Genomic DNA, 27,732 nt, shown 5'->3' on the forward strand with positions numbered 1-27,732 from the left:
GGAATGGTCCAAGCATCATGGTGTGGAATGCAGTCGGCCTAAACCAGAGAGTTGGCACCGTGGTGTTCCAGAATCTTGGTCCAGGATGAGGAAATGACCTTACCACTGTTGCACTGGCTGCACTGATCAAGTCATAACACCCCATGTTGTATCACATTTGGAGAAATTGCATCTTCCAACGAGACAACACTTGTGCCCAATGGGGCAGAGATGTTTTGGACTCCCTAAGACAACAAGACATCCAAACCCTATAATAGCCTGCACTCAGTCTGGATTGAAGTTCAATAGAACACCTTTTGGACGAGATTCAAAGAAGTCTGAAAGACTTCCAGCCAAGGCTGACAACTGCATCGGGATCAGGCATTTTGCACAGTATGGACTCAGGTGCCAATGATGTTCATGAACTGGCGAAGCCACACATGACTTTGGGTTATCTTTACGGCACCATTTTTGGCAATTTTGTCTGTGTGAACTCTAAATGTGATTCCTGAAAATGTGTTAATAATAATTGTCAAGTCTGAACTCAATCCTCCACTAATTAGAATGAAATAAAATGTGTGCTTAAAAAATGTGCATCATACAATGTTTCTTTTGCAGCCAGTTTATGTGATAAACCTAACAATACTAATTAACTTCTCTGTCTCCAACGGTAAACTAACAATTCTTAAAAGTCTTAATCTCACAAAGTAACAATTTTCACCAGCTTGTTTTGTATGGTGAAATACACAATGCTTTCAAAAATAGTGTCACTTAAGATCAAACCACAGATGGACATGAACCTCAACGTCTCATATGGTAAAAACATCAATCCTGATTAATTCCTAGGTTTGGTATGGTCAACTTAACAATGTTTAAACACCACATATGGTCTAGAACTATTGTTATTGCTATGTATTACAATTTTTGATCAGTCTGTCTTTCATTTTCAAACCCAATTTAAGTATGTTGGTATGTGAATACAAGTCTAGATTAACAACCCCAGTGATGACGTACAACCTGTCTCCTATCTCTAACCAGCCCATAAAGACAAAAGATGAAAGCTTCACTTTCTGTATGAAGTGCAATGTTGAGGCTTTCACCTAGCTATATTAAGACCCAGTACTTGAGCTGCAGTTCCTGTCTGATGGAGATACAATAGAGAGACTGAAGAGCAGCTCAGTATCAAAGCTACCAACAAGAAATGTCTATAGATCAAAAGTGGCTTCACATAGTAACAGTAATTCTTCCATTCTCATATGTTACAGTATACAGTATGCCAGGACTACGTTGAAATCAAACAAGAGCCCATTAAACATGAAAAACACTTATATACTGATCCTGAGGTCACTGACTTTCCAACTATCGGTTAAAATGATTTATTGTTGCATCTATTCCAAGGTGTATCAATGCAATTTTGGTCCACATATGTTGTCTGGTATATGATATTGACAGTGATTTGTAGGTGGGATTGTAGATTGTAATCAATTCATGCATTCTCGATAAATGACACCTCTAAGACAGCAGACACTTGTACCTTTCTCATACACCACCCTGTCCCTAAGTCAGCAGACACTTGTACCTTTCTCATACATCACCCTGTCTCTAAGACAGCAGACACTTGTACCTTTCTCATACAAAACTTCTTCTCCAAGACAGCAGATACTTGTACCTTTCTCATACAAAACTCCTTCTCCAAGACAGCAGACACTTGTACCTTTCTCATACATCACCCTGTCTCTAAGACAGCAGACACTTGTACCTTTATCATACAAAACTCCTTCTCCAAGACAGCAGACACTTGTACCTTTCTCATACAAAACTCCTTCTCCAAGACAGCAGACACTTGTACCTTTCTCATACGTCACCCTGTCTCTAAGACAGCAGACACTTGTACCTTTCTCATACAAAACTCCTTCTCCAAGACAGCAGACACTTGTACCTTTCTCATACATCACGCAATCTCTAAGTCAGCAGACACTTGTACCTTTCTCATACATCACCCTGTCTCTAAGACAGCAGACACTTGTACCTTTCTCATACATCACACCATCTCTAAGTCAGCAGACACTTGTACCTTTATCATACACCACCCTGTCTCTAAGACAGCAGACACTTGTACCTTTCTCATACATCACGCCGTCTCTAAGTCAGCAGACACTTGTACCTTTCTCATACACCACCCTGTCTCTAAGACAGCAGATACTTGTACCTTTCTCATACATCACGCCATCTCTAAGTCAGCAGACACTTGTACCTTTCTCATACATCACGCCATCTCTAAGTCAGCAGACACTTGTACCTTTCTCATACATCACGCCATCTCTAAGTCAGCAGACACTTGTACCTTTCTCATACATCACCCTGTCTCTAAGACAGCAGACACTTGTACCTTTCTCATACATCACACCATCTCTAAGTCAGCAGACACTTGTACCTTTCTCATACATCACGCCATCTCTAAGACAGCAGACACTTGTCCCTTTCTCATACATCACGCCATCTCTAAGACAGCAGACACTTTATACAGCATATCTCAGTATCTTCCAGTGTTTATAATGTATCTTTATAACAGACTACCTCTGTATTTTCCACTTTATACATATATATATATACCTAATACAATCTAACACTGTATCTTCCAGTGTATATATGTATCTTTGATAACAAGATTATGAAGATTGATGAACATATTGTTGGTCAGATGAGACAATTAGAGACATCCAAACAGCGACGTCACTGTCATTGATTGGCAACTCCTAGGCAGTGTGCCTATGTTTGTCCATTGATTGTCAGCTGAGGCAGATCCATGGGGCTGCAGGTTGTCTGTGTGTCTAGTGGCAATGTGTGTCTGTCTGATGGACAGTCATGGCATGGGCATCACAGTGCATATGAGCAATTCCATGGCACATTCTTCAGTTACTAGATGAGATTCCTGTGATGAACCTTTGCAGTATAAATATGCACAATCAGTGGAAGGCTGCTATCTCAACCTTCTCCCAAGCATGAACACAGCTAACAAGACATAATATACACAAGGAACAATATGGACTATCAGTATCACTCAAATAAAAGACATGCATCAACTACCATAAACTACACAAGTACAAACAAAGGATCACTAACAACTCTTTTATGTATACTTTCAGAATTAGTAAACATTAGATATTTTTAATATATTGTCTGTACTTCATCACTAAGTTAGAATTTGTGTTCCTTTGAGAGCAGAAGGGATTCACAGCATGTAACTGAATATGATGCGATGAACAGACACCAGGACTTAAACATATCCTACAATCAGTCCCACTGGAAAATATAAGTTAAGCTGATGGCAACCATTACAGACCTGTGAGGCAAAGGTCTTCAGTTAAAATGCAGCCAAATTTCAAGGAAGAGACTCCAACATTATGAATTTCAACCATCATCATGGCCTATTCTTTAGTTGCCTTAACCTTATATCTGAACATTTTGGAATGGGTCATTCTGCTGTAGATTATATACGTGTTCCATATACTGAAAACTCTCATTATACACCCCTCTCTCTCTTTCTCTCCCCCCTCTCTCTCGTTCTTTCTCTCTCTCTCTCTCTCTCTCTCTCTCTCACACACACACACACACACACACAAACACATTAACAATCAAACTAGAAGACTGAATACAAAGTTGAATTAGGGTTAACACATGTACAGTTCCAGGAATCAAATTAGAGTTCACACAGACAAATTCACCCAAAATGGTACCATTAGGATAACTCACAGTCAGTTTTGTGTGTGCTCCGCATTGACGAAAGCATTGCATTGTCTGTACATGGAATGAATTAGTCGAGTGATGAAGGCTAAAGGCACTTAGGTCCATACTCTCCAAAATATCTGATTGAGTCCATGCAGCTGCAGTTGTCGACCTCAGTTGGATGGCAATCAGTCTTCTTTCGATCTCGTCCCAAAGTTGTTCTATTGGGCTCAATTGGCGTGTTATATCCAACATTGCTTTGGCAGTTTGGACAAGAGCACTGTCTTGTTGGAAGATGTGATTTCTGTCATAAAAAATGGGTTTCTATGTGGGTCTTTTGACTTGGTCAACATAGCAAGCAGCTGTCACGTCATTTCTTCATCCTGGACCAAAATTCTGGAACACCATGGTGCCAACTCTCTGGTTTAGGCCAACTGCACCCCACACCATGATGTTTTCACTACCCAAAAATAATTCAATGGAGAACCGTTCCCAGTGGTAATTGTGTCAAAACAAAAATGATTTCTGGTGAGTTTGGGAATTGCTTTCATTGAAAGGGTTGTCACGATATTCACAAGCATTTTCATTTTCACAAATGTCATACAGAACCTTTAATTACATCTGCCTCTTTAAGTATGTTTGGCCAGTTTGCTTTTTCCCCAGGAATCACACTAATGTTGGTAATAACTGTAAATTTGGATTGAAAAACATGTTAAAATGGTACAATCATAAGAAAAACTCCACCTTGTAAGAACAAAATTAAGCATTTGGATTTGAAAGCCGATGTTTCTTTTTCAGTTCAGTATGTTTTTGAGGAACATCACTTTCACTCAAGAAGCATTGTCTCTAATGTGTAATCCCCTACCGCACATTATCAGATCAAACTTAATAGTTGATCAAAGTTTAAGGTGAAGTTATATGTCAACAAAACGAGATAAAATTGTGTCCAGGGACATAGATGCCCCACTGGTGTAGGAAGCGTTCCTAACACGGAGTGCGCTCTGTTGATCAATTTGTAGTAAACAAGTTCAATGAACATCTATGCATCTATGGGTTGCACACCTCTCGAGTCCCAATGAAACACATGTGTAAGCTTAATCAATTCTGTTGAGCAGTTTTTGTGAAGAAGTGGATAGACATAACCCCCTATTTCATTGTCATCAGAGAAAAATTCCACTAACTAACTTATCTAAGTTCAAATGTCTCTAAACATTAAAAAAAAACTGCAAAATACAAAAACAAAATATGAGATGCACACCTTTAGAGTCTATAAAAGACATATGTAAGCAAAATGAGCTTTGAGTGGTATTTTTTGAGGAGAAGTAGATAAGGTACACCCGCTGTTGTATGGGACAAACAGGATGAATGGAATCGAACTAAGTTCAAGCATCTAGATGAACAAGATATGAGATGTACACCCTTAAAGTCCCAGTGAAACACACATAGATGCTCAGTCAATTCTGTTAAGCAGCTTTTGTGGAGAAGTGGATAGACTTCATCTCCTATAACACTATGTTTAGACAGAAATTCAACAAAATTTATGTAAGTTGAAACATCATTAAAATTGGATAAATAAATGAAATACGAAGTTTGAGATGCACACCTTTAGAGTCCCTATAAAACACATGTGTAATCTAAATGAATTCCATGGAGTAGTTTTTGAGAAGTGGATAATGTACACCCCCTACCCCCCTTCGTCCCCTATAACACTATCATCATAGAGAAATTCAGCAAAATGTGCTTAAGTTCAAATATCTGTCAACTAACAAAAACCCAATAAAATACAAAAAACAAAATGTGAGATGCACACCATTCGAGCCCCAAGAAAGCCCATGTATAAGTTCATTGATTTCCACAGAGCGTTTTTTGTGAAGAAGTGGATAAACTGTACCTGTAAACCTCTCTTGATATCTTCCTCTGTAGTTTTTCAAAAATACAAATATTTTCAAGACTGACTTTGACTTTCACATGAATGTATGAAATACATAAAAATATTATTAAAGAAATTGCTTATTGAAAAACATTCATGGGAAGTCTTGCAAGCCTTTGAAGAAAATCCAGTGAACAGCTCTTGAGATATCTTGCTAACAGTTCAGGTTTAACATACTGAAATCTTCAGTGCTGCCATGACCTTGAAAATTATGTGAAGATAACAAGCAAGAGGGAGATGAGTGACACACAATAATGCTGTAATGTTACCTGTTGTAGGTTACTTTCTGACTTGCTTAGGACATTTTCAAAGTTATCCCTGAATGAACAGAGCTTTTGAGCCTGGCTACTCTTGTAAGAAGCTACCATCTCTAATGGTTTGTACACATTCTTGATCAACAGGCTGGCTGCATCAAGGTGAGCCTGGAACACAACGTACAACAATGGCAGATAAACTAGGGTGCTCGCTGTTTGTATGTGAAACCTATCAAATTGATCATAACATATATTGTACAGTTAAACACATATGAATTTTTGTGAAAAGTAATTAGGTGTAAGACTTGCACTCTCACACAGACAGACACAGACACACACATACACTACTACTGCCACTTCTTCCATCACCTTGACAACCACTACTACACCTACTGCCACAGATACAATTGCTACTTCTACTGCCTCTGCTATGTCCTGTCTATGTGTCAGATATTGGTTCATGACAAAGCGATCATAAAAAGATATAGCAAAAACATTTTTTGATTATTCTCATTATAGGATATTTGTATAGTGCACATATCCACACAACCAGTCCATGCTCAAGGTGCTGTTTTTTCCCCTTTATTCATTGGATGTCCGTCTCAATGACATATCATATTATCAATCTCAACTCCCCAGGATAAAGTAAATGACCATTTTTCAAAACAGGAGACTTAATTTTCAGTTTTGATAGACTCAGGTACACTTGTGATATTGAGGAGGCTTCCTGGAATATTGTGCAGCTTTATTTCTATAACAATATCTGTGGACAAGACAATAACCACCTCACTTTCCCTTTCTGAGCAACTTACCTGTGCATCCATTTCTGATTCTTGCAGGAGACATTCCCAAGCCTTGAAGATTGTGCTTGGTTGTTCTACGGGCCTGTGGTACAAAACATACATCACAGATTTCACAATTTCAAACTGAACCTCAGCCATGTAGGTACATGATGAGGGATGCCTGCAACAACAGATATACATTCTTACAGGCTACCACAAGACCATTTTTGTTTTACAACAAACTTGTTTGAAACAAATGACTCAACTGACTCACGTGTTTGTAGATTTACCTCAGTGTTCGCATTAATTTGCTGAAACAGGTATCATCCCCATATATTGATAATATTTTCTGAAACAATCCGGTTAAACAGTCTAACAAGAATATGAAGGATGATCTAATTTCATTGATTAATATGGCTATTTTTGAAGAGATTAACATTGCACTGAAATATTTCGCATCGGATGATTCTGGCATTGATATTTTTATGGTTGATATTTCATCAGTGTGTCAATGAATAAATACATCATTATTAACAATTTCAATATTTACACATATGCCTAACTATTTCTGTCTAGTATATTATAAACATGCCCACTGTTCCACTATCCAGACTATCAACAGATGCTTAAGCTACATATTTTACTACCAGTAGAAAGGAATTTTGATTTTGCAAGTCGGTGAAAACAAACTCAAAATAGCACTGATCCTCAGACAGGGCGCCGCCATTTTTGAAAATTGTGAAGTCCATTTGAATTAATGAGATTATGGTTTGTCTTCATCAAGTTAGAAAATCAAAACTACTTTCTACTAGTAGTTACATATGTATTTCAATCATGAAAAAAAAGGATTTTGCATGACACAACCTGTAACATACCACAAGCAAGGTCGGGTTCGAAGTGAAAATACAGCGCGATATAATTCATCTGCAGATTTCCTAAGTGATGTGTCTTTTAACAGTCTAATATATGAAAACGTGATATATCGTTTCAGGTTTTTCACACTGCTGTATAGTTTCATTGAGCACACCTGGCAACTATTTGCATAATGTGCATCATTCTTTTTAAAAAGTTATTCAGTTAGCCAATAATGAGCAATCAATCAATGTATTGGCGGTTAATCCTTTGAAAGAAGGATGATAGACACAGACACGACAGAGTGTATTCAGTATAGGTTAGTAAATGTATATACATAAACACTATCTTCTGACAAATCCCCATTCATATCCGCATAACAGTAATTAATCAATCAGCGTGTTATCGGTTAATCCTTTGATCGATCCGGACACAAGAAATGACATAAGTGGACCTTTGTCAGTTAATCTAAGTGGCATTACCACTAATTATACCTGATATAAATTCATTAACTGATCATCGAGTGAATGATGACAAATAATTCTAACAAAGGTTTATACCACCTAACACGGATTACAACCTAGCGACACAAACTAAATCATAGTAGATTGTGAGAAATTTCGTTTGCGGATGAGAATTGTGCACTGTTGTCAAAAAGGTCGATTTAAGGTAATTAAAGATCGAAATGAGCAGTTTTAATGATGGGGTTTCATTTATAACGATGTCAATAAGTGCTTTATGCATTTGCACCTCCTAGAGTATATGTGATCCTTAAGACACACATTTCAGACACAGTACAATGGAAACATGTATATTTTCCAAATGTATGGTAAACTTGTTTTGTAACATGGAGGAGGCCAATGTGACACTACCTAGAAACACATCTTCTTCAATAGCTTAATTCAATTAGGAAAACATCATTATTCTGTCTTAGATTCCTCCAGTCGTATAGAGTAGTCATTGTTTCAGCTATCTATAATTGTGAATTATCAGAGCGATGACCCTGCTTGATGATCAGAGTCAAGAGCTGCTGAGATAATTGTATACCATATGCATATAAATAATCATCATTATATCACAGACAGATTATTCTGAGAAATTGTGAAAATGCATAGCCAAGTGTGACATGAAAAAGAATAAAACAAGACATGAGATTAAAAATCAAACGTTACTATTCTTGAAAAGCACATGGAAAACAACATTCAGTACACTGAAGAAGAAATGCAATGGTGTCAACAGGTGTCATTCAAACTAAGGTACCCTTATATCAACAGTTAGTATCTTGTGTGGCCTTGGTCAGCCCTTGCACAAGCATGGATACGTTGAGGCATAGAGTCACAGAGGTGAGGAATGTTCCTCCATACTTGTTGCAAGGCCAAGGTCAAATCTGCAAAGGTGGCTGGCAGTATCGGATGTCTGTATACTCGCCTTCCCAGTTTGTCCCAGAGGTGCTCAGTAGGGTTTAAGTCTGGTGAATATATGGGCCAGTCCATCACATTGATCCCAGCTTGCTGGATGAAGGCTTGTGTGACTCTTTCGGCACGGGGACATGCATTGTCATGCTGAAAAATCAACTGATGATGATGGCAAAGGAACGACTTCAGCCCGTAGAAGATCATCCACTTAGTGCCATGTTGTGATACTGCCCTGGATAACATGAAGATCACTCCTCAAGCCTCTGTTTATTGCTCAACAAACCATCACACTGCCATCACCTAACTGATCTCGCTGTCTGACACATGCATTGGCGTAACGTTCACCACGTCGCAGATAAACCCGTTCTCTTCCATTACTAAAGGACACACAGTACCTTGACTCATAGGAGAACACCATTCTATAGAAGAAAAGCTGTGGTTGACGTCCATGCCGGTGTGCACACTGGCGGCGGCTTGGCAGTGTCGGCACTGCAAGATGGGACCACGGTAGGGATGTCGGAACCATAACCCTGATTGTATCAGATGCCATTGGACGGTAATGGGTGGATCCGTCTCCTATGTCTGCATATGGTGCTCACTGCTATTGTTACTGCTGTCCTGAAGTGATCTCTGAGGTGTGCCAGTTGAATTTGTCAGTCTTGTCTAGCCATTGTCACTGGTAGTTGACATGGTCTGGGCCAGTCTGCCACACTTTCTGTTTGCTAATGTCTGCTGACAGGGCGGTTGATGGTTGACTGATTGACATGGAGACACCTGGCAACAGCTGTCTGTGAAGTCCCTGCTTCAAGCAATCCAAAAGCATGTTCTCGTTCTTGTAACGTCTGCCATGGCATTGTCTCAAATGACTGCTCTCCCATCGATTCCCTTGCATAAAATGCATGACACATCGTACAATGCATGGAGACACCTGGCAACAGCTGTCTGTGAAGTCCCTGCTTCAAGCAATCCAAAAGCATGTTCTCGTTCTTGTAACGTCTGCTGTGGCATTGTCTCAAATTACTGCTCTCCCATTGATTCCCTTGCATAAAATGCATGACACATCATACAATGCATGTGCATTTCCTTTTTCACAATCACATTGCATTATCAATGCAATGAGAAGTAGCGACTCTGCCTGTTTCCGACAACACGGAGTGGATTTACCTCACACATTTACCTTTAATAAGTCAAAAACTCGTCTTTCATCAGGCATTTCAAACGTTGGATACCACAGATTCATATTCTAAAATTAATTTCCTAAAAAATTCTGTACGCGTTATCAAAGTTCTTCAGTATATATACGGACATACTATCCATTTCATAACAAAGAATAGGTTTGAATGAAAGCAAGTTGATACAGATGTGACAAGATGTTTTACCGTGGCAGTGATTTGATGCATAGAGATATATCTACAGTGTAAAATATATGATATTATAATTGTACATACTGAACAAACCAATCTGGAATCATTATTATTAGGTGGATATTTTCTGTGGAAGGACTCATTTGACAGAAATATGCCCTAAAACATTCATGGCACTTGTTTCTTGTAGCACATACATAAAATTCACCTTTCTTTCTTGAGATCATAGTTGCGCCTCCGGAATGTGGCAATAACAGACTGAATCTCTTTGGAGAAGTGCTCATGTGCAGCTGCCATCTGCTGAGCAAACTCGGCAACTGCAATACAAGAAAAAGTCATCTAAATATTTTATCAGAAAACAACACACTCAAATATACAAATCCCAGAAGTGCTCAAAAGTAAACCAGAGTCAAAACACATTTCATCGTCCTATGGTGTAATAACCATGAGCTCAGTAAAAATCTCGAAAATCCACCTCATCCTTGCCTACACAAAATAAACAACTTTTACCAGTTATGCTGAAACACTATTTATACTGTTTGGCACTATTTAAGTCTTTAAAGAGATATATAGTTCAACAATGTAACAAGGGAATCTGATTGACATTTGCATCAGTTGTTAAGCATAAGGCGACCATGGATTAAGATAGAAGATTAGCCAAAGCACTCCACCATCTATCATGTGCTTCATCATTAAAAGTCAGACTCATTAATATCTAAAGAATCCTATTCTCTTCTCAAGACAATCCTGAATTTGACGATGCATACTAGTGAAACATCTAATGTCAACTTGGTTCCTTCCACCTCATTCTTCCTGCAGGGCAGTGCCATGCTCACTGCAAGTGGATGACAGTGATGTACACAAAGGCTGTAACTGACATGTATGATGGGGGACAAGTGTGGACTGAACAGTGGCCATGGCCCTCTGTTTGAGTACTGAGTAACAGTACAAATGGTTTGCGCTCTTGATACCAAAGAAAAGTAATATGATGGTTGATCAATCATGGGTTAACACATGGAAGTCGGGTACGCAAGTTCTAGCTGTGTAGTCCATTACGAATTGCATGTCCACTCACTCTAACACCTCTAGCTTTTGGACCATGGTTTGGAAACACACTTGTCCTGATGTAGGTATTGTATGCCCGTTTGACCCTTGTCAACACGACTGATGCATGTCATCAACATTATTTTTGTCTCTTGATTTTGTGACTGTAATCTGCTAATTACTGTTGGCGAAATGTAAAGAGTTTGTGTCACAATGCTCTTTCTTGTTCCAACTTCAATCATGCCAGCTGCTGGTGTCACAGATGCGTCATGTCGAAAAACGTCAGAACACCTTTTGGTTTGGTCTTTATCACTGAAATGTACAGCAGCACACTGACATGTTTGAATTTTACCATGTTCATGTGCACATTTTGACAAAAACCTCGCACAGAATGAACATGTTTGCAACTAAATTAATACACATTGTAAATGGAATCCTAATTTTCTGAAGTCACATACTATGATACAGACTGGATCCCATATAACATCACCCTAAAATGGAACATCTCGTGTTTTTGAAAATGGTATACATCTTTTCCATTTGAAAAAAATTCCAGTTCAACTGAAAAGGTGCTACTTTGGAATACCTAGCTTTGCCTCACTAAGGACTATAATAATGTACTGCAAGGACTAAGTGAAAGGAAAAAGTATATGGTCCACACACACTAATATTAACACTAAAACACAAACAAAAAGACTGGCTTCAATGCAGGTTTTGTTTTTTCATTGCATATAAGTTACTGCTTTGGGTTAGCACTCAGTTTGTGTGATTTAGCCCGTTTTCTGGGGGAGACAAATCAGTACCATGGAAGCCATAATTGCCACTGTACAGAGACAGGTCAAAAAGTCACGTATACCTTGAAAATAAGGTCAAGGTCAACAAAATTGACAGCATTCCCCCAATGTAGGCTGTCACCAAATTTGAAGACATTGCATACAGCAATTCATGAGATATTGTGTTAACAAAAGTTTGAAGAGCAATCAAAGAGTCATGGTGACCTTGAAAAGGTCAAGTCATCCAAATAGACTGGTTTCTGCATAATCCTCCAATGTAGGCTATCACCAAATTCGGAGACATTGGGTACAACACTTCATGATATACAGTGTCAACAAGAAACAGGATGTATGGATGTGCATGCATATGGACGTTGCTGAATATATAGGGGTACAATTATGCAAGCTTAACGTTTCATTTTTCATATTTTTCGATTTTTATTAGAGATTCCATGAACTTGTGTTATGAAATTTGTAACATCATTTAAAAAGAAAAAATTCAAAGATAACATTCATTTAATGTACATATATATTGCAATATCTGGTTTTACAATTAATAACACAGCTAATGAGTTTTGAAATTTTATATTTATTCCTCAAAATGTGCCAACAAGCCAAAAAATTCCTATGTAAAGTAGAATGCAGCAAAAAATCCAAAATGAGAATATGAATTACATTAAGCTTATTTGAAGCTCTACTACCAAACATAGTTGCACTACAAATCCAGACATAAACAGATAAAGCAATTTTGAGTAAACAAGGAATTATGTTGTTATGGCATGGACACTAGAATAAATTGTTCCGGTAGTGACACAATAATGGTACTGGCATTTTTAATAATAGCCACTTATATATGTTGTCTTTAAAGGATAATTTAATGAAATTTGTCAGTCACCTATTTCAGAATGTATGTAGAATATGAAAAAAGGCAAACGATTCACAAAAGATTTCCCTGTCATGTAAAATACAGAAGACTTCATAATATGGCACTGACTTTGTGACGGTATATAATGTCACTACCGCAACGACTCCATCAAGGCCGTTTTCTCGTCTGTCACAGCTGTTACACTGAACTGTCCTTACCATAACAAAAAAATGATACTTATATGCTTATTGATTTATTAATTTGATGCCAAAAATTTATGGTAAATAAGATTACAAAACATTAAACTGGAAAAATGTCACAGCTGTCACAAAATCTGTCCTTATTGTAGCAAAACCCATTATAACGGCAGTGAACATAAAAAAAAAAAGATGCACTGCCTAACTGTAGTGAAGGGCCTGCTTGACATCAGGTAGTACGCATCATATGTTTGGGATACAGATTCGTAACATGGACTGTTCATGGTTTACTTATAGCATGCAACACTGACTCCCTTCTCTACAGTTTTATGTTCTGATTACCCATTCTCATACACACAAACAATTTAAAGATTTCATTGTCATTCACTCTCAATGAAACTCACTGCCCAGTGTTATTATGGCTATGGAAACAGCTACTCTCTTGTGGCAATACGTAGGCAACATTGCCATGATAAAAGAACAAGGAGAAAGGGTAAGAAACACTACCAAAGAAAGGCTCAGATTCAAGGACAGTGTTGGGGTTCCATCATATGGTACTTGCACCCAAATAACAAAGCCATAGTAAATGGGTTGATCAATAAGGGTAATAGTAGGTTCTTGATGAAATGATGAAGAAGCCATGCCACCTGCTTGTTGAAGCAATAAGATCTCTGGTTAGAGGATTAGCTGGTGACAGGAGACAGCACCACTTGGACAACAAGCTGGCCAACGCACCACACACTGACATACAAGGTCTCAACACCGGCGCTTGTACAGCAAGCTGGCCCACACTCCACACACTGGGACACCATGTCTCAATACCAGCACTTGGACAGCAAACTGGCCCAGCACCACACACTGAGACAATTTCTCAACACCAGCACATGGTAAGCAAGCTGGCCCACACTCCACATAATGGGACACAAGGTCTCAATACCAGTACTTATACAGCAAGGTGGCTCACGCTCCACGTACTGGGACACAAGGTCTCAATACAAACACTTATACAGCAAGCTGGCTCACGCTCCACGTACTGGGACAGGAGGTCTCAATACCAGCACTTATACAATAAGCTGGCCCACACTCCACACATTGGTACACAAGGTCTCAATACCAGCACTTATACATCAAGCAAGCCAACACTCTGCATATTGGGACACAAGGTCTCACTACCAATACTTATACAGCAAGCTGCCAACACTCCACATACTGGGACTCAAGGTCTCAACACCAGCACTCATACAGTAAGCTGGCCACACATTCCACATACTGGCTTTTCCCTCTAACTAGTATCAAAGGCTACACAACTTAAAGTTCCAAATTTTTCAAAACATTAAGACAACATTCTATTAAATATTGAACCTTGATGTTATTGTTTCACACAACGTAACCTTGTTGTGATTTGGTCACAATCTTCTGATCCTTCACTCAACTACAAAACCAACAGACAATTGCACATACTGCAACGGAACACTTGAACATGTCCTACTACCCTCCATACACAACCAGTAACAAAGAATGATTTTAGGACGTGAATGTTTTCTACTCAAAACTGGCTTTCTTGGTCACATAAACTATTCAACAAAAGAAACGCTTTGCTGAAAATTGTTATCAATCTATACACTTCAGTAATACAGGGCAGTCATGAAGAAAACCTGAATGAACATTAACAGTCCAATGCTGCAAGAAACTGTAAGTCACAAATGACAAGTGTTCCGAGGTGAAGGTCGCAGAGCAGTCAGTATCTTGTGTGGCCACCATCAGCATCAATAGTTGCTTGACATCGGCGTTCCATAAACTGGACCAGATTCCAGATAAAGAGCCTGCGAATAAGCTGGTACTCTTCCCTCAAGGCCACAAACAGAGCGGGTAACGTCAGTGGCTGAGGGTCATGCTGTTGCACATGACGATCCAATTTATCCCACAAATGTTCAATAGCGTTAAGATCCGGTGATCGTGAGGGCCAATCAAGAACCTGAATGTTGTTCTGGGCAACGAAAACCCTAGTTATTCTTGCTGTATCCGGTTAAGCATTATCATGCTGAAAAATGACGTTCTGGCGTCATGAGGACATGAGACCTGATGATTTAATCATGGTAACGTCAAGCTGTCAAATTGCCCTGGACCTGAGCGAGATCTGTCCTGCCACAAACCATGACACTGCCATCACCAAATCTGTCCACTTCCAGTACACAAATTTCAATTTGCTACGATGTTGATATACACGTGCTCTTCCGTCAAGACGTCGCAGCATGTAATGTGATGATTCATCACTGACGATAACAGTTCTCCACATTTGCAATGGCCATGGGAGATGTTGGCAACATAACTGTCTGCATTGTTGCTGATGTTGATGTGTAAGGACAGGTCCTCGCAAAGGTCTTCTGGAACGAACACCAGCCTCACATAAGGGGTTCCTCACAGTCTGATCAGAATTTGTTGAGTCCTGGCACTACCGATGTTGTGGAGGATGCTGTGCACATGTGGTGAACCTGTTCCACAAGTGTCAAAGCCGAATAAACCTGTCCTGAGTGGGCGTCATCACACGGGGTCAACCTGACCCTTGCTGGTAGCGATGATAAAGTCTTGCTATGGTACTCTGTGGCATTCAGTTGGCTTGCAGTCGCAGACGAAGACTCCCCAGCCTCCAAATGACCAATCATATTGTTGTGCTGAGCCTCAGTAAGTCTAGGCATGACTTTAACACCAAATTTATTTTTGGTGTCGTAACTGTCGCAAGAGCACTGAAACCCCTGGCTTTTATTGGAAATGATGCATGGAATGTGCGTACAATAGGAAATGCATGAATTTCTTCCCGTTCACAATTTATTGCATTTATTGAGGAAAACAGATTTTGATGTGTTTTGGTGAGTTGTCCTCAATGACAATGGATTCAAACTCGGAAATGTTTGTAGACAGTGTTCACCATAGATATACTGATTACATAGACACCAATGATTCAAATTTGAAAAGTTACATGAAAAAATACTACCTATGCATTTCTTGTTTTGAGTAGTATATAATGCCATAAACGCCACTAGGGCACTAGAGAGTGTGCGTGCGTGCGTGTGTGCGTGCGTGTATAAAACAAGTTGTTTCCGAAATAATAACTCAACATGGATTTCAGTTGAGCAGATTGTTGTGACGTCACAAAACAACTGCATACAAATGTTGTGATGTGGTGTTGCCATGACGTCACATTGGCGGCTTCAACATTGACAGTAATAAGGTAGAAGCATAAGAAAAACAAACATAATTCCAATACATTGCATTACTGATTTAACGATGAACACAATTCTTTAATGAAAAAGTTTTCTTTAGATGGCATCAGAGCGCGCGCCCACACCCACACACACACACACCCACACCCACACACACACATCCTCCTCCTCCTCCTCATCATCATCATGTGTCTACAGACTTGCTCTTATCTTCTTGGAAACATTTATACCAGTCAGATCATTAATAGTTGGCATGTTTGAAGTACTATAGTTTCAATACATATAAGTTACATTTGGATGAGAGACACAAACATGCATCATGAAGTTCCTTTGACTACCCTGACCTCTGTTACATCACAGCCAACATTCTTGCAATTTGATAAACATGAAAATAGTCTTCAGATTCAACAGGATTGCTCCCATGTGTATACACCATTAATCACCAACATTTTGGGGGCTTTGGGTGTGAACGCATAGCATCGAAAGTTAGTTCCTATCACAATAAGGCATTCCTGTCATACAGCAACACTTGTGAAGATCCAGGGCAGAACTGGCCTTCAGTTACCCATGCTTGTTGTGACAGGCGACTAACAGGATCAAGTGGTCAGACTTGCTGACTTGGTCAATACATGTCATTGTAACCCAACATGCTCATGCTGTTGATCAATGGATAGTCTCGATTAATTTATAGCCCACTATCACCATGTAGCTGGAATATCGATGAGTGTGGCCATACACAACAAAGCAAACCATACAGAAACTTGTTTTATTCTGCTCTTTCTGTGAAAATTCTTATCTGACATTTTCAGTATTCAGTGGACATAAAAACCTTTGCCGTTATTTCTAAATGCAGCTCTGATGTTGACTCAACACAAACATTCTAAGGATTACTCCTTTTGAGAGACACTTCTTGTTTCTGTTTGGAGCTCTGTTTTCTACCTGTTTAATTACATTTCTACAGATTTTGGGTTATCCTTAAGCTGAGATTATCATTTAAGTCTTTACTATCATTTAAGTCTTTATCAAAAAGTCATTATCATAAACAAATCAATATACCTGAAGAAGCAATCATCCAAGAACCTAGTGAATCACAAGGAATGGTTTGATAGCATTATCAATCCACCTCTTGGACAAGGGTGGTGTTAAAGGTGTCACATTGGGTTGGAGTTGGTTGGCATAATCTCTCCTTCCCTGTATTCTCCTGAACCCTCGCTACACTATCTGCAAGTTTCCACAACTCATTAAGTCAGTGCTAGAATCCATCATCTGCCAGAGTGGATCAGCAACAGTCAACCCTATTCTACAATAGATTCACTATGGAACAATTTAATTATCTGCATTAGGACAGTCTGACAGGAGTGCCCTATGTGACTATGGCTGACATCGTGCAGGTAAACTATTACTCTGATCATGCTTTGATTATAAATCTGAAGAGAACTAAGTATATATTGGTGTATTCCTACCAGATTACATCATTACAGAAAGTGATAGAAGAAACGTATAACCTACTGCAACACCCACACTGAAAACACCACATGACAAATCTCTGCATGCCTAAAACACCCTTTGTTGGCTGTGATGACAGTGATTTCTTTCATTGAGTTAATCAAGTCATACCGCACTAAAACAGACAGAGTTTACACCAGATAATCACTACAGCGCACAAAGACAAAATGGCTCCATTACAGATGTCTACCAAAGAGCTTGTTCTGGCAGCTCACATAAATTCCCAGACAGCATCATTATTACCATGCACCCACAAAGAGACATGTAGCTCTGACAACAGATTCTTTGATGTGTGTCACATCCTCTCCCTAGATTATGACGGGCATACCAACAACTGGTATGGAGGTGAAAGCAGGACTCCTTAAGGGTGCAGGGGCAAGCTACTGTTCATGGCCTTCGCACAGCTTGTCAACATCAGACCTGTCCATTTTGTCGTGTTTCTGGATTCTGACTTTTGACTGCTTTAATTCAACCTATTGACATTCAAGTGACAGTTGTGAGATTGTGTTGACAATTGGCAGACTGTTGCATCTGACAACTGGATTCATGATGAGGTCGATCTGGTTACAAGCAGCTCTTCAGCACTATATCCTACCCTACAGATTGTCAGTTTCACTGGGAGAGGCAAAGTTGGTGCCTGTAAATGTGACCATCAAGGTGTTACAAGAAAAGAGGTCAACTCAAGCACTAACGAACTTGGATACCAAATAGGTTTCTACTCCTAATAGAATGCCAAAGGAAGGACGCAAGTATGATCAACCAATTCTACCAAGTATGTCTGCCTTGGTTTCAACTGGAATTGTTCTCTTGAAAAGACTAGTTCATCAGTCTTGACCTGCAGGAAGCCTGTCTCCATACATCAGAGTGCCCCAAATGTTTGTTTCCCAGGCAACAGAAGGAGATCTGATTTTCAAATTCTCCCATTTGGTGTATCAACAATACTATAGCTATTCCTAGAGACTGCTTGGTTAATCATTCAAATTATTATGGCACTGATTATCATCTTTACTCATCTATATATGGCCAGACTGCACGGCTATTCACTTATACATGATATTTCTGATTATCAACACTAATTTATAAGCTTTGATCAGAGTGTCTAGGTATGCACACCATTATCTTACCTCACACATAAATGACGTTTTATGATTGGCTAAGCGCTCTTCTTCTCAATCTACCCAGTTTACAAGAAAGGTACATTTCAATGTACCCTGCTGCCAATGGCAACTCATTCTGTACTTCATGGTAGTACTTCTTTATCTCAAATAACATTGAATGATGCATGATGCACAGAAATTACCGGTGTTTTGCAAATGCAAATCAATGGACGGGAGATAACTCTAAATTTGTTTTTCTTGTTTCATCTGCTAAATCTTGTGCTGTCTTTGCTCGCATTCTAAATAAATACATTTTCACAGAATGTTCAAATGTAGTCCCTGTAAATATTTAGAAGGGGAATTACACTGCGGCAAGTTTACTAAGACAATATTTGTGGGACAACAAGATGCAGGACTACAATCATTTGATTCACACAGGTTGACTGAAGTGTGAGATACAATACATATGCTTCAAATACTTAACATTGAGGTGTTCAGTAAGATAAATATGTTGTTTACTGGTCCCATGGGGCGCATGGATTGATATAACCTCAATGTTTGTTTATGTTCCACTGGCATCCTGATATCAGGGGCACCCAGAAAAACATGGGAACAGGTCAATAGGGCCATGTGACAAAAGGGCCACAAAATGGAAAAATCAAAAGGGTCGCAGAAAGGTAAAAAGGGACGCAGATCCCTAGTCAAAAGGGCCTCATCAAAGAGTTAAAAGGGACGCATCTGAAAGTGAAGAAGGCCTCAGACCCCTTGCCAGATAATTGATGACATCTATTATAAAAAGTGTACTATAGTAAAAGGGTCTACATCTACACAATCTACAATTTATACATACTAGTTTCTAATAAGATATTTGTTCAATATTCCGAAGAAAATGATGACAATGAGTAAATCTATGTGATGGATTATGATTATGACAAATACAATAACCCTTACAGTCCGTTTGATTCCATTTGAGACTGGCGAATTGCTAACTAACACAAAATCTAGTACTTGCAACAAAACCAAATTTTGCTCAGCCACATGAAATGACCAACTCTGATGATGTGTCTCATAATTTGGGACACCTGAATAAAAATGTTGTTTAACAAATGATCATCATTTTCTTGTCACCTTTCTCTATTTTGTACGAGGGGGACCTCTTGCTGGACCTCAACACATCATCAAGAGTTGGTCTGTCGATTTCATGTGGCTGAGCAAAATTTGGTTTTGTTGCAATTATCAGATTCTGTGTTAGTGAGCATTTCATCTGCCTCTAATGGAATCAAACGGACTGTAGGTGTTCCTCCTAGATGACACAGAAATATAACATTTCCTGATCAACAGCAATCCCTGGGACAGGTTGGTCCAAAAATCCTTGACTGGCTCACCACATCCGCTGTGGGACTAATATTGATCAACATAGATGAAATTCAGTTTCATATTGGTATTAATTGGGAAATGTGGTTATCTTGCTGACCCCTTATATTTCAGGTATTTTACTGGCTGCAAAATATGTTCATCTTGTTTTTTATGGTAACATGTCTAAATAAGTTTAATGTCAAATATGATCTAATAATGTAAAATATATGTAATGTCTCATATGGTCATGTAACTTAGTTACTAGTTTTTTGAAAACAGAGTATAAGGTCTAACTGATTGGCTTTGATATCACAGATGACAACTACTTTCATTATGTCCACTGTTCTTCACAACAATCTTGTAGTTTGACAACAATGAGCAATCAAGCAATGCATTATCAGTTGAACCTTGATCAAAGGATGACGTTTTTACACAGGCACCATGCAACAGGATATGGGTGTAATTTGCGTTAGTGATGATGCACATGCACACTCGCACACACACTCAGAGTTTATGTTCACTGTCCTTACAGATAGTAGCCTGTCTCATGTCATGCTCAGTGGTCTGATGGCAGTTAATGAGACCTGTGTGACAGACTGCCACAATACAATTTAAGCAACAGATCAGTGCCAGTTTAAAAGAAAGTGTAATAACTCATATATTTCTAGGATAAAGACCACAAACATACCTCCGAGAGATTCCATGACATTTTACCAAAGTGTCAAAATGAGGAATGACTCCCCTGCCCCGCATACATACTAGAATTGCAAGACCCATATGTAGAGTCACAGGCAGAGTCAGTTCCTTACCTTCATTAGAGTACAGAGTTGTACATGAAGCTTCATGAGGTATAAGTTTCTGGAAGGAAGGATATACACATACTACCGGTATATCAAGAGGATGGCAATTTGAGGCCTCTAGTGACTTCACCTGTCACATGTCTGTATATTTCCTAATACAGGCAGAATACCTATCTGGAAATTTCCAGCCAGCTTCCAATGCTCGTTTCTTGATGAAAGAATGTGCCTCAAGTGTGACAAATTCTTGACATTCACACCATGCATTTTTTAGCCAGTCTGCCATGTATTGCTACTGCCAATGATCCACTGTATTACCTCTGATTTGAAACCTAATTCTGTGTGTTTCAGTATGTTGTTAATCATTCATTGATCTTGTGTGGTTAACTAATGATTTTACAATGTACTTTTCTTACAAGCTGATTGCTGGCTTAACCTTGGCATTTCAAGCCAAGCACATTTCGACACAGTGTCTGAATCAATCTAGCTTGGACATTGCACAAGGAGGACTTTCACATAAGTAGACAGTGGTTTTCATGAAGTGGCTGCCACGACAGATCTCCCAGTATGATGATGCTAAGTCTTGTTTCCAACTTAACAAATGCATCTGTGACAACTATTACTAGTATGTTGCTGAGTACAGAAAAGGTCCCTAAAGTTTCACTTTGCCACTTGTATTGACACCGGCTTTGTTTGACAAAAAGACTTTTTCCTCAGCAACCAATCACATAAAGTCCATCCATCAGTACATGTGATGATCACCTCTAAACTGTTCTATAATCTTTCAATTCTAGTATGGCGTCATGATGTTGATCATTGGCTTGTGTGGCCCAGACTTTATTATTTACAGACATCCACAATATACAGTGGAAACCGCCAAAGTAAAAACCGCTTAACTAAACATACCGGATAAGTAAACAGTATTCTTTGGTCCAGTCCAACTTATTAATTAATTATCACAATCCAGTTAATTAAAATCAGATAAGTAAACAATACCGTTTAAGTAAATGTTTTTGCAGGGTCCCTGAAAGTAAATTACTGAACAAACGAGGCCGGATAACTAAACTAGCAATTACCACATAATCCAACATAAGGGACATGAGTTGGTCATCAGGTAAATAAACATCCCACTGGCATCAAGCAGGTTACAATACACTGACAACTGGAGGCCAGCCCTGATATGTTGTTCATTGTTATATGTAGCTTGGGAGTATCAGTGAGTAGACCAATTTATAATGACAGTGTGTTTGTCCACTTTACATGATAAATGACTTGAAGCAGGCTGCCATTACTGTCACATGACAAGAAATAAAAGCTGAAATTTCACAGCGAATTCAGAATGGGATGAATTGAAAAATGCTTGTTCATTTAACACAAAAGTTGGAGTGCATAAAAAACAAGGAAAAATCTTATTTTCAGTCTATTCTGGCAAAATGTTTTAAGAATCTCGCGAAGGACCTGATACCGAGATCAGATCATTCTGTCAAAGGTAAACGCAAACTCATGACAGCTTTTGTGAAATAAGCAATAAGCTTAAGCTAGACTGATTGAAACTGTGACTGTGTTTTGTTTATGTTTTATACTTAATCAGTGAAATGTTGTACAATAAAACAGGTTATATTACTTACAAATCTTGTCTGTTACTCTGTCATTTGCAGACATTCGTAAGTCTGCATAAGTAAAAAACCTGATAAGTAAACAATTTTAACGAGCACCTTGAAAGTTTACTTATCAGGTTTCCTCTGTAGCTGAAATATTGCTGAGTGCAGCATAAACCCTAGCTCACTCACTCTACAGTTCATGCACATAAAGAATAGAGGTCTTCTGTGCTTAAAGGAAAATGGAAATTTGAGAAACTTTATTTTATAGCTCTTGTGCCAGCTCTAGATGCTTGGCTTCCAAGTATAAGCAACAACTCAAGAAGCTATTTGGACTTCTGTTTCCATGAAGAGACACTACAAACACACATGCTGACCAGGCATAAATCAGCCACTAAGGAAATACAGGAAGTGAAGGATAAAGACGCTGACAAATCGATCCTCATGACCAAGGGTACATCAAAACATGTCATTAACTAAATTAAATGTCAGAAGCTGAACCATTATCTCAGTCAGTACATTTATGAGAGAACAGTGACAGATGATCAATGTATCTTTCCCATCTGATGTTACTCAGTCATTGTCAGCCATGGTGATGGTGTACTGCTCTAACCATCTAATGTAGCTTAGTCACAGTCAGACAAGGTGATGGTGTACTCCTCTAACCATCTAATGTAGCTTAGTAACTGTCAGACAAGGTGATGGTGTACTGCTCTAACCATCTAATGTAGCTTAGTCACTGTCAGACAAGGTGATGGTGTACTGCTCTAACTGTCTAATGTAGCTTAGTAACTGTCAGACAAGGTGATGGTGTACTGCTCTAACCATCTAATGTAGCTTAGTAACTGTCAGACAAGGTGATGGTGTACTGCCCTAACTGTCTAATGTAGCTTAGTCACTGTCAGACAAGGTGATGGTGTACTGCTCTAACTGTCCAATGTAGCTTAGTCACTGTCAGACAAGGTGATGGTGTAATGCTCTGTCTAATCTAGCTTAGTCACTGTCAGACAAGGTGATGGTGTACTGCTCTAACTGTCTAATGTAGCTTAGTCACTGTCAAACAAGGTGATGGTGTACTGCTCTAACTGTCTAATGTAGCTTAGTAACTGTCAGACAAGGTGATGGTGTACTGCTCTAAGCATCTAATGTAGCTTAGTAAATGTCAGACAAGGTGATGGTGTACTGCTCTAACTGTCTAATGCAGCTTAGTCACTGTCAAACAAATTGATGGTGTACTGCTCTAACTGTCTAATGTAGCTTAGTCACTGTCAGACAAGGTGATGGTGTACTGCTCTAACCATCTAATGTAGCTTAGTCACTGTCAGACAAGGTGATGGTGTACTGCTCTAACCATCTAATGTAGCTTAGTAACTGTCAGACAAGGTGATGGTGTACTGCTCTAACCATCTAATGTAGCTTAGTCACTGTCAGACAAGGTGATGTGGTACTCCTCTAACCATCTAATGTAGCTTAGTCACTGTCAAACAAGTTGATGGTGTACTGCTCTAACTGTCTAATGTAGCTTAGTCACTGTCAGACAAGGTGATGGTGTACTGCTCTGTCTAATGTAGCTTAGTCACTGTCAGACAAGGTGATGGTGTAATGCTCTAACTGTCTAATGTAGCTTAGTCACTGTCAAACAAGTTGATGGTGTACTGCTCTTAGTCACTGTCAGACAAGGTGATGGTGTACTGCTCTAACCATCTAATGTAGCTTAGTCACTGTCAGACAAGGTGATGTGGTACTCCTCTAACCATCTAATGTAGCTTAGTCACTGTCAGACAAGGTGATGGTGTAATGCTCTGTCTAATGTAGCTTAGTCACTGTCAGACAAGGTGATGGTGTACTGCTCTAACTGTCCAATGTAGCTTAGTCACTGTCAGACAAGGTGATGATGTACAGCTCTAACCATCTGATGTAGCTTAGTCACTATCAGACAAGGTGGTGATGCATTAAACTCACCATCTGGTGGATCCCAGTCACTCTCAGACATGGTGTTGCTCTCTCCTCTCATCACCTGGTGGTCTTTCCACTGTATGTATAGAACTGCTATATGCTACTGTTCAGCAATTGAATTGTGTGGGCGTCACATAATCCAGACAGCCTAACTGCAGGCCACTGGTACAGGTGCATACAGTGTGTGGGCAGTCTGGCTTGACAGTCGCTCAAAGAGGAAGCTGATGAATTCTGCCTCTTTGATGTCGGTTCTTGCGTCTAATCAGTCTCTTGTGTGGCTCATGGCATTCAAAATGCAATGTTGTCATGACTAATACATGGAAATCCTTTAGTGAGGTTATTTTCTGAGCAAATATCTGGAATTATGAGGTCAAAGTTAACAGCCATAAAATTACACTAAATATATTTTTTCTTAGAAACTGTAATGGAAAGAATAAGTCTTCCTTGACCATAAGGTATCAAAATACTCATGCGTTTATAAATCAGAAATCACATTTTGTTAGAGCAGTGTAGTGTCAAGGGTGAAAACTGATTCATTCGTAAGGAACCACTTGGCCACTTCCATACAAAGCAAGAATACCTGTGTTTCCATTAATTACAACACCTTTGGTTTCAACTTTGTCTGTGCTCATTACAAAACATACGCCACAAGACATAAATTTATGGTTAACACTGTTTATACTTCTAAGATCATTACCTCTACTATTACCATAATCTTGTATTTTGACAGTGATCACACCAGAAAAAACTTTCAGATTTTCAACAGAAGTCCTGTTCACTCACAGCTGACTCTGTCCTGTGAATACTATTTTGTCTCCATCTAGAGCTCTGTGAATGTACATGAACTCTCAACCATTAATCAGTAAGGGTGGTGGAATTACTCCTGATGTAATAGAGGTAGGATTCTGAGACTCATATACTACTTTACTTTTGGTCACATACAGGATGTCTGAAACTGGTGTCTGCATAATTAACTAACATAGGCTGTCAAAATATTGAAGACACTGGATGAAATGTTTTAGGAGATATCACATGTACATAATTTTGAAGGGTGTTCAAAGTTTTGACATGCCCTTGAAAATGTCACTCAAATCAACTGGAGTCTGCATAATCCCCTAATCCCCAAATTTGTACACATTGTATACAACAGTCCATGAGATACTGTGTTTACAAAAGTTTGAAAAGTGGTAAAAGTATTGTGGTGACCCTGAAGATAAAGTCAAATCAACTGGTGTGTGCATAATCTCCTGATCTCCTGGCTGTCACCAAATTTTGAGTCCACGAGATATCTTGATAACAAAAGCATGAATAGTGGTCAAAGTGTCGTGGTGACTTTCACAGATAAGGTCAAAGTCACCCAAATCAACTGGTGGCTGCATAATGCCCTAATGTAGACCTTCATCAAATTTGAAGACATTGTGTACAACAGTTAATGAGATATCATGTTAGCAAGTTTGAAAAAGGGTAAAAGTGTTGTGGGACCTTGCAAATATGGCCATGGTCACCAAAATTGTCTGCTGTCTGTGTAATCCCCAAATGTAGGCTGTTACAAAATCTGAAGACACTGGGTACAACAGTTCATGAGATATCCCGTTAACAAGAATGGGACATACATACACATGGATGCTGCTGAATGCATAGTTCCCATTCCGTATTGCATCCATTGACAATGATCCATGTGAATACTTAACCATTATTACACTATCACAAGGACAGATACATGGACCAGTGGGTTCTGACATCTAGTAACATTGTCAATGGTTTACACAGAAAAGCCTGAAGTTACCTGAAGGTCTAATCAGAACAGAACATGACAAAACCGTTGGGATTTCCTCCTGAAATACACTTTCAGTTCTGATTCTCACATAAGATCCAGTTCTGCTGATATTGCATTATTTCCATAGTTTACTAAATGATTTCTGATCAGCTGGACCTGATAAGCAATTATAGATCTTATACAGTGACTGCAGTCACTGGTCTCACTTTCAGTTAGGTAACCTTACATTGTTTTTTCTCAAAAAAAAAAAAGGAGAATGACTATCACTTCTGCTGGCAGCTAGAGACTCTTGATCTGATCTGAGACTCAAGTAATCTCTGTGAGTGAGACCTAATTTGATCTGTTTGAATTTCTGATACCCTACCAACTGTAGTCATGGCTAGACGACCTACAGGCTGGCATCTCCATGCACATGTCCTTGGTTATCTCCATAGGCATAAGATGGCTCTATGATGGTTGGGTGGCATCTTAGTCCATGCACTGTGAGATGTAAACATGAGATGGACAGTCCCTTTAATTAATGTGATACCCGTACATCACATCACATGTGACACGGTGAGCCACTCAAAGGATATTACTGTAATCGGGGCATCCGTGCTACATGTGTGCATCAGTCTCGTTTTCCGTCTCATCCAGTCGTTGTGAATAAATGTTTTGTGTGCCGGCCAGTGCCTTGTTATCCCTTACATTCGGTGGCAGCGGTAAAGGAAATTGAAGTTGCAACAGATGAAAACATGTGAGTGAAAAACTGACTTTGTTCATTATTATCGTCGCAGTTTTTGTTGAGTGTTCAATGCGGAGTGAGTCCCTGAGGGAGAGAATGCTGCTGGCTCCCAGAATGCTGACCAGTCTTGGACTTTCGGAGGAGGTTTTAAAAGACAATGCTGCTGGCTCCCAGAATGTTGATCAGTCATGTACTGTCTTCGGAGGTTTTAACATGCCAGTTTATGACCCTAAGCAAATGACATTTTCTGCATATATTGACAATATTTACGAAATAGAAGCCTTGGGGTTTGGTTGGAGTTCAAGACAAAAACTTCATGGACTTGCACATGTTTTACCATCGGGTCATTGTGCTAGAGTGTTTGGTCTCTGCCCCCACCCTCCCCCTCCGAATTAAAATCTGACTTTGAAACTTTCAAGAAGTATTTGATAAAAGAAATTGACAGGACGAGACAAGATCTGTGATGAGCAAACTAAATTAATGGTTGATCAAGGTATAGTGGAACCTAGTACATCAACC

At 39.2% G+C, this 27,732-nt stretch overlaps 1 protein-coding gene across 1 annotated transcript in view; it reads right to left on the bottom strand.

Moving 5' to 3' along the window:
- LOC137261849 (spectrin alpha chain, non-erythrocytic 1-like) overlaps positions 1 to 27,732 on the bottom strand; it is a 315,782-nt gene that overhangs the window by 207,707 nt on the left and 80,343 nt on the right. The window contains exons 4-6 of the mRNA XM_067799651.1: positions 10,511 to 10,619; positions 6,702 to 6,774; positions 5,905 to 6,057 (exon numbers count right to left, since the gene is read on the bottom strand). Coding sequence (XP_067655752.1) covers positions 5,905 to 6,057; positions 6,702 to 6,774; positions 10,511 to 10,619 — 335 coding nt within the window. The remainder of the gene's footprint in view (positions 1 to 5,904; positions 6,058 to 6,701; positions 6,775 to 10,510; positions 10,620 to 27,732) is intronic.

The sequence above is a fragment of the Haliotis asinina genome, chromosome 14, assembly GCF_037392515.1.
Source record: "Haliotis asinina isolate JCU_RB_2024 chromosome 14, JCU_Hal_asi_v2, whole genome shotgun sequence".
In the NCBI taxonomy this organism is placed as follows: domain Eukaryota; kingdom Metazoa; phylum Mollusca; class Gastropoda; order Lepetellida; family Haliotidae; genus Haliotis; species Haliotis asinina.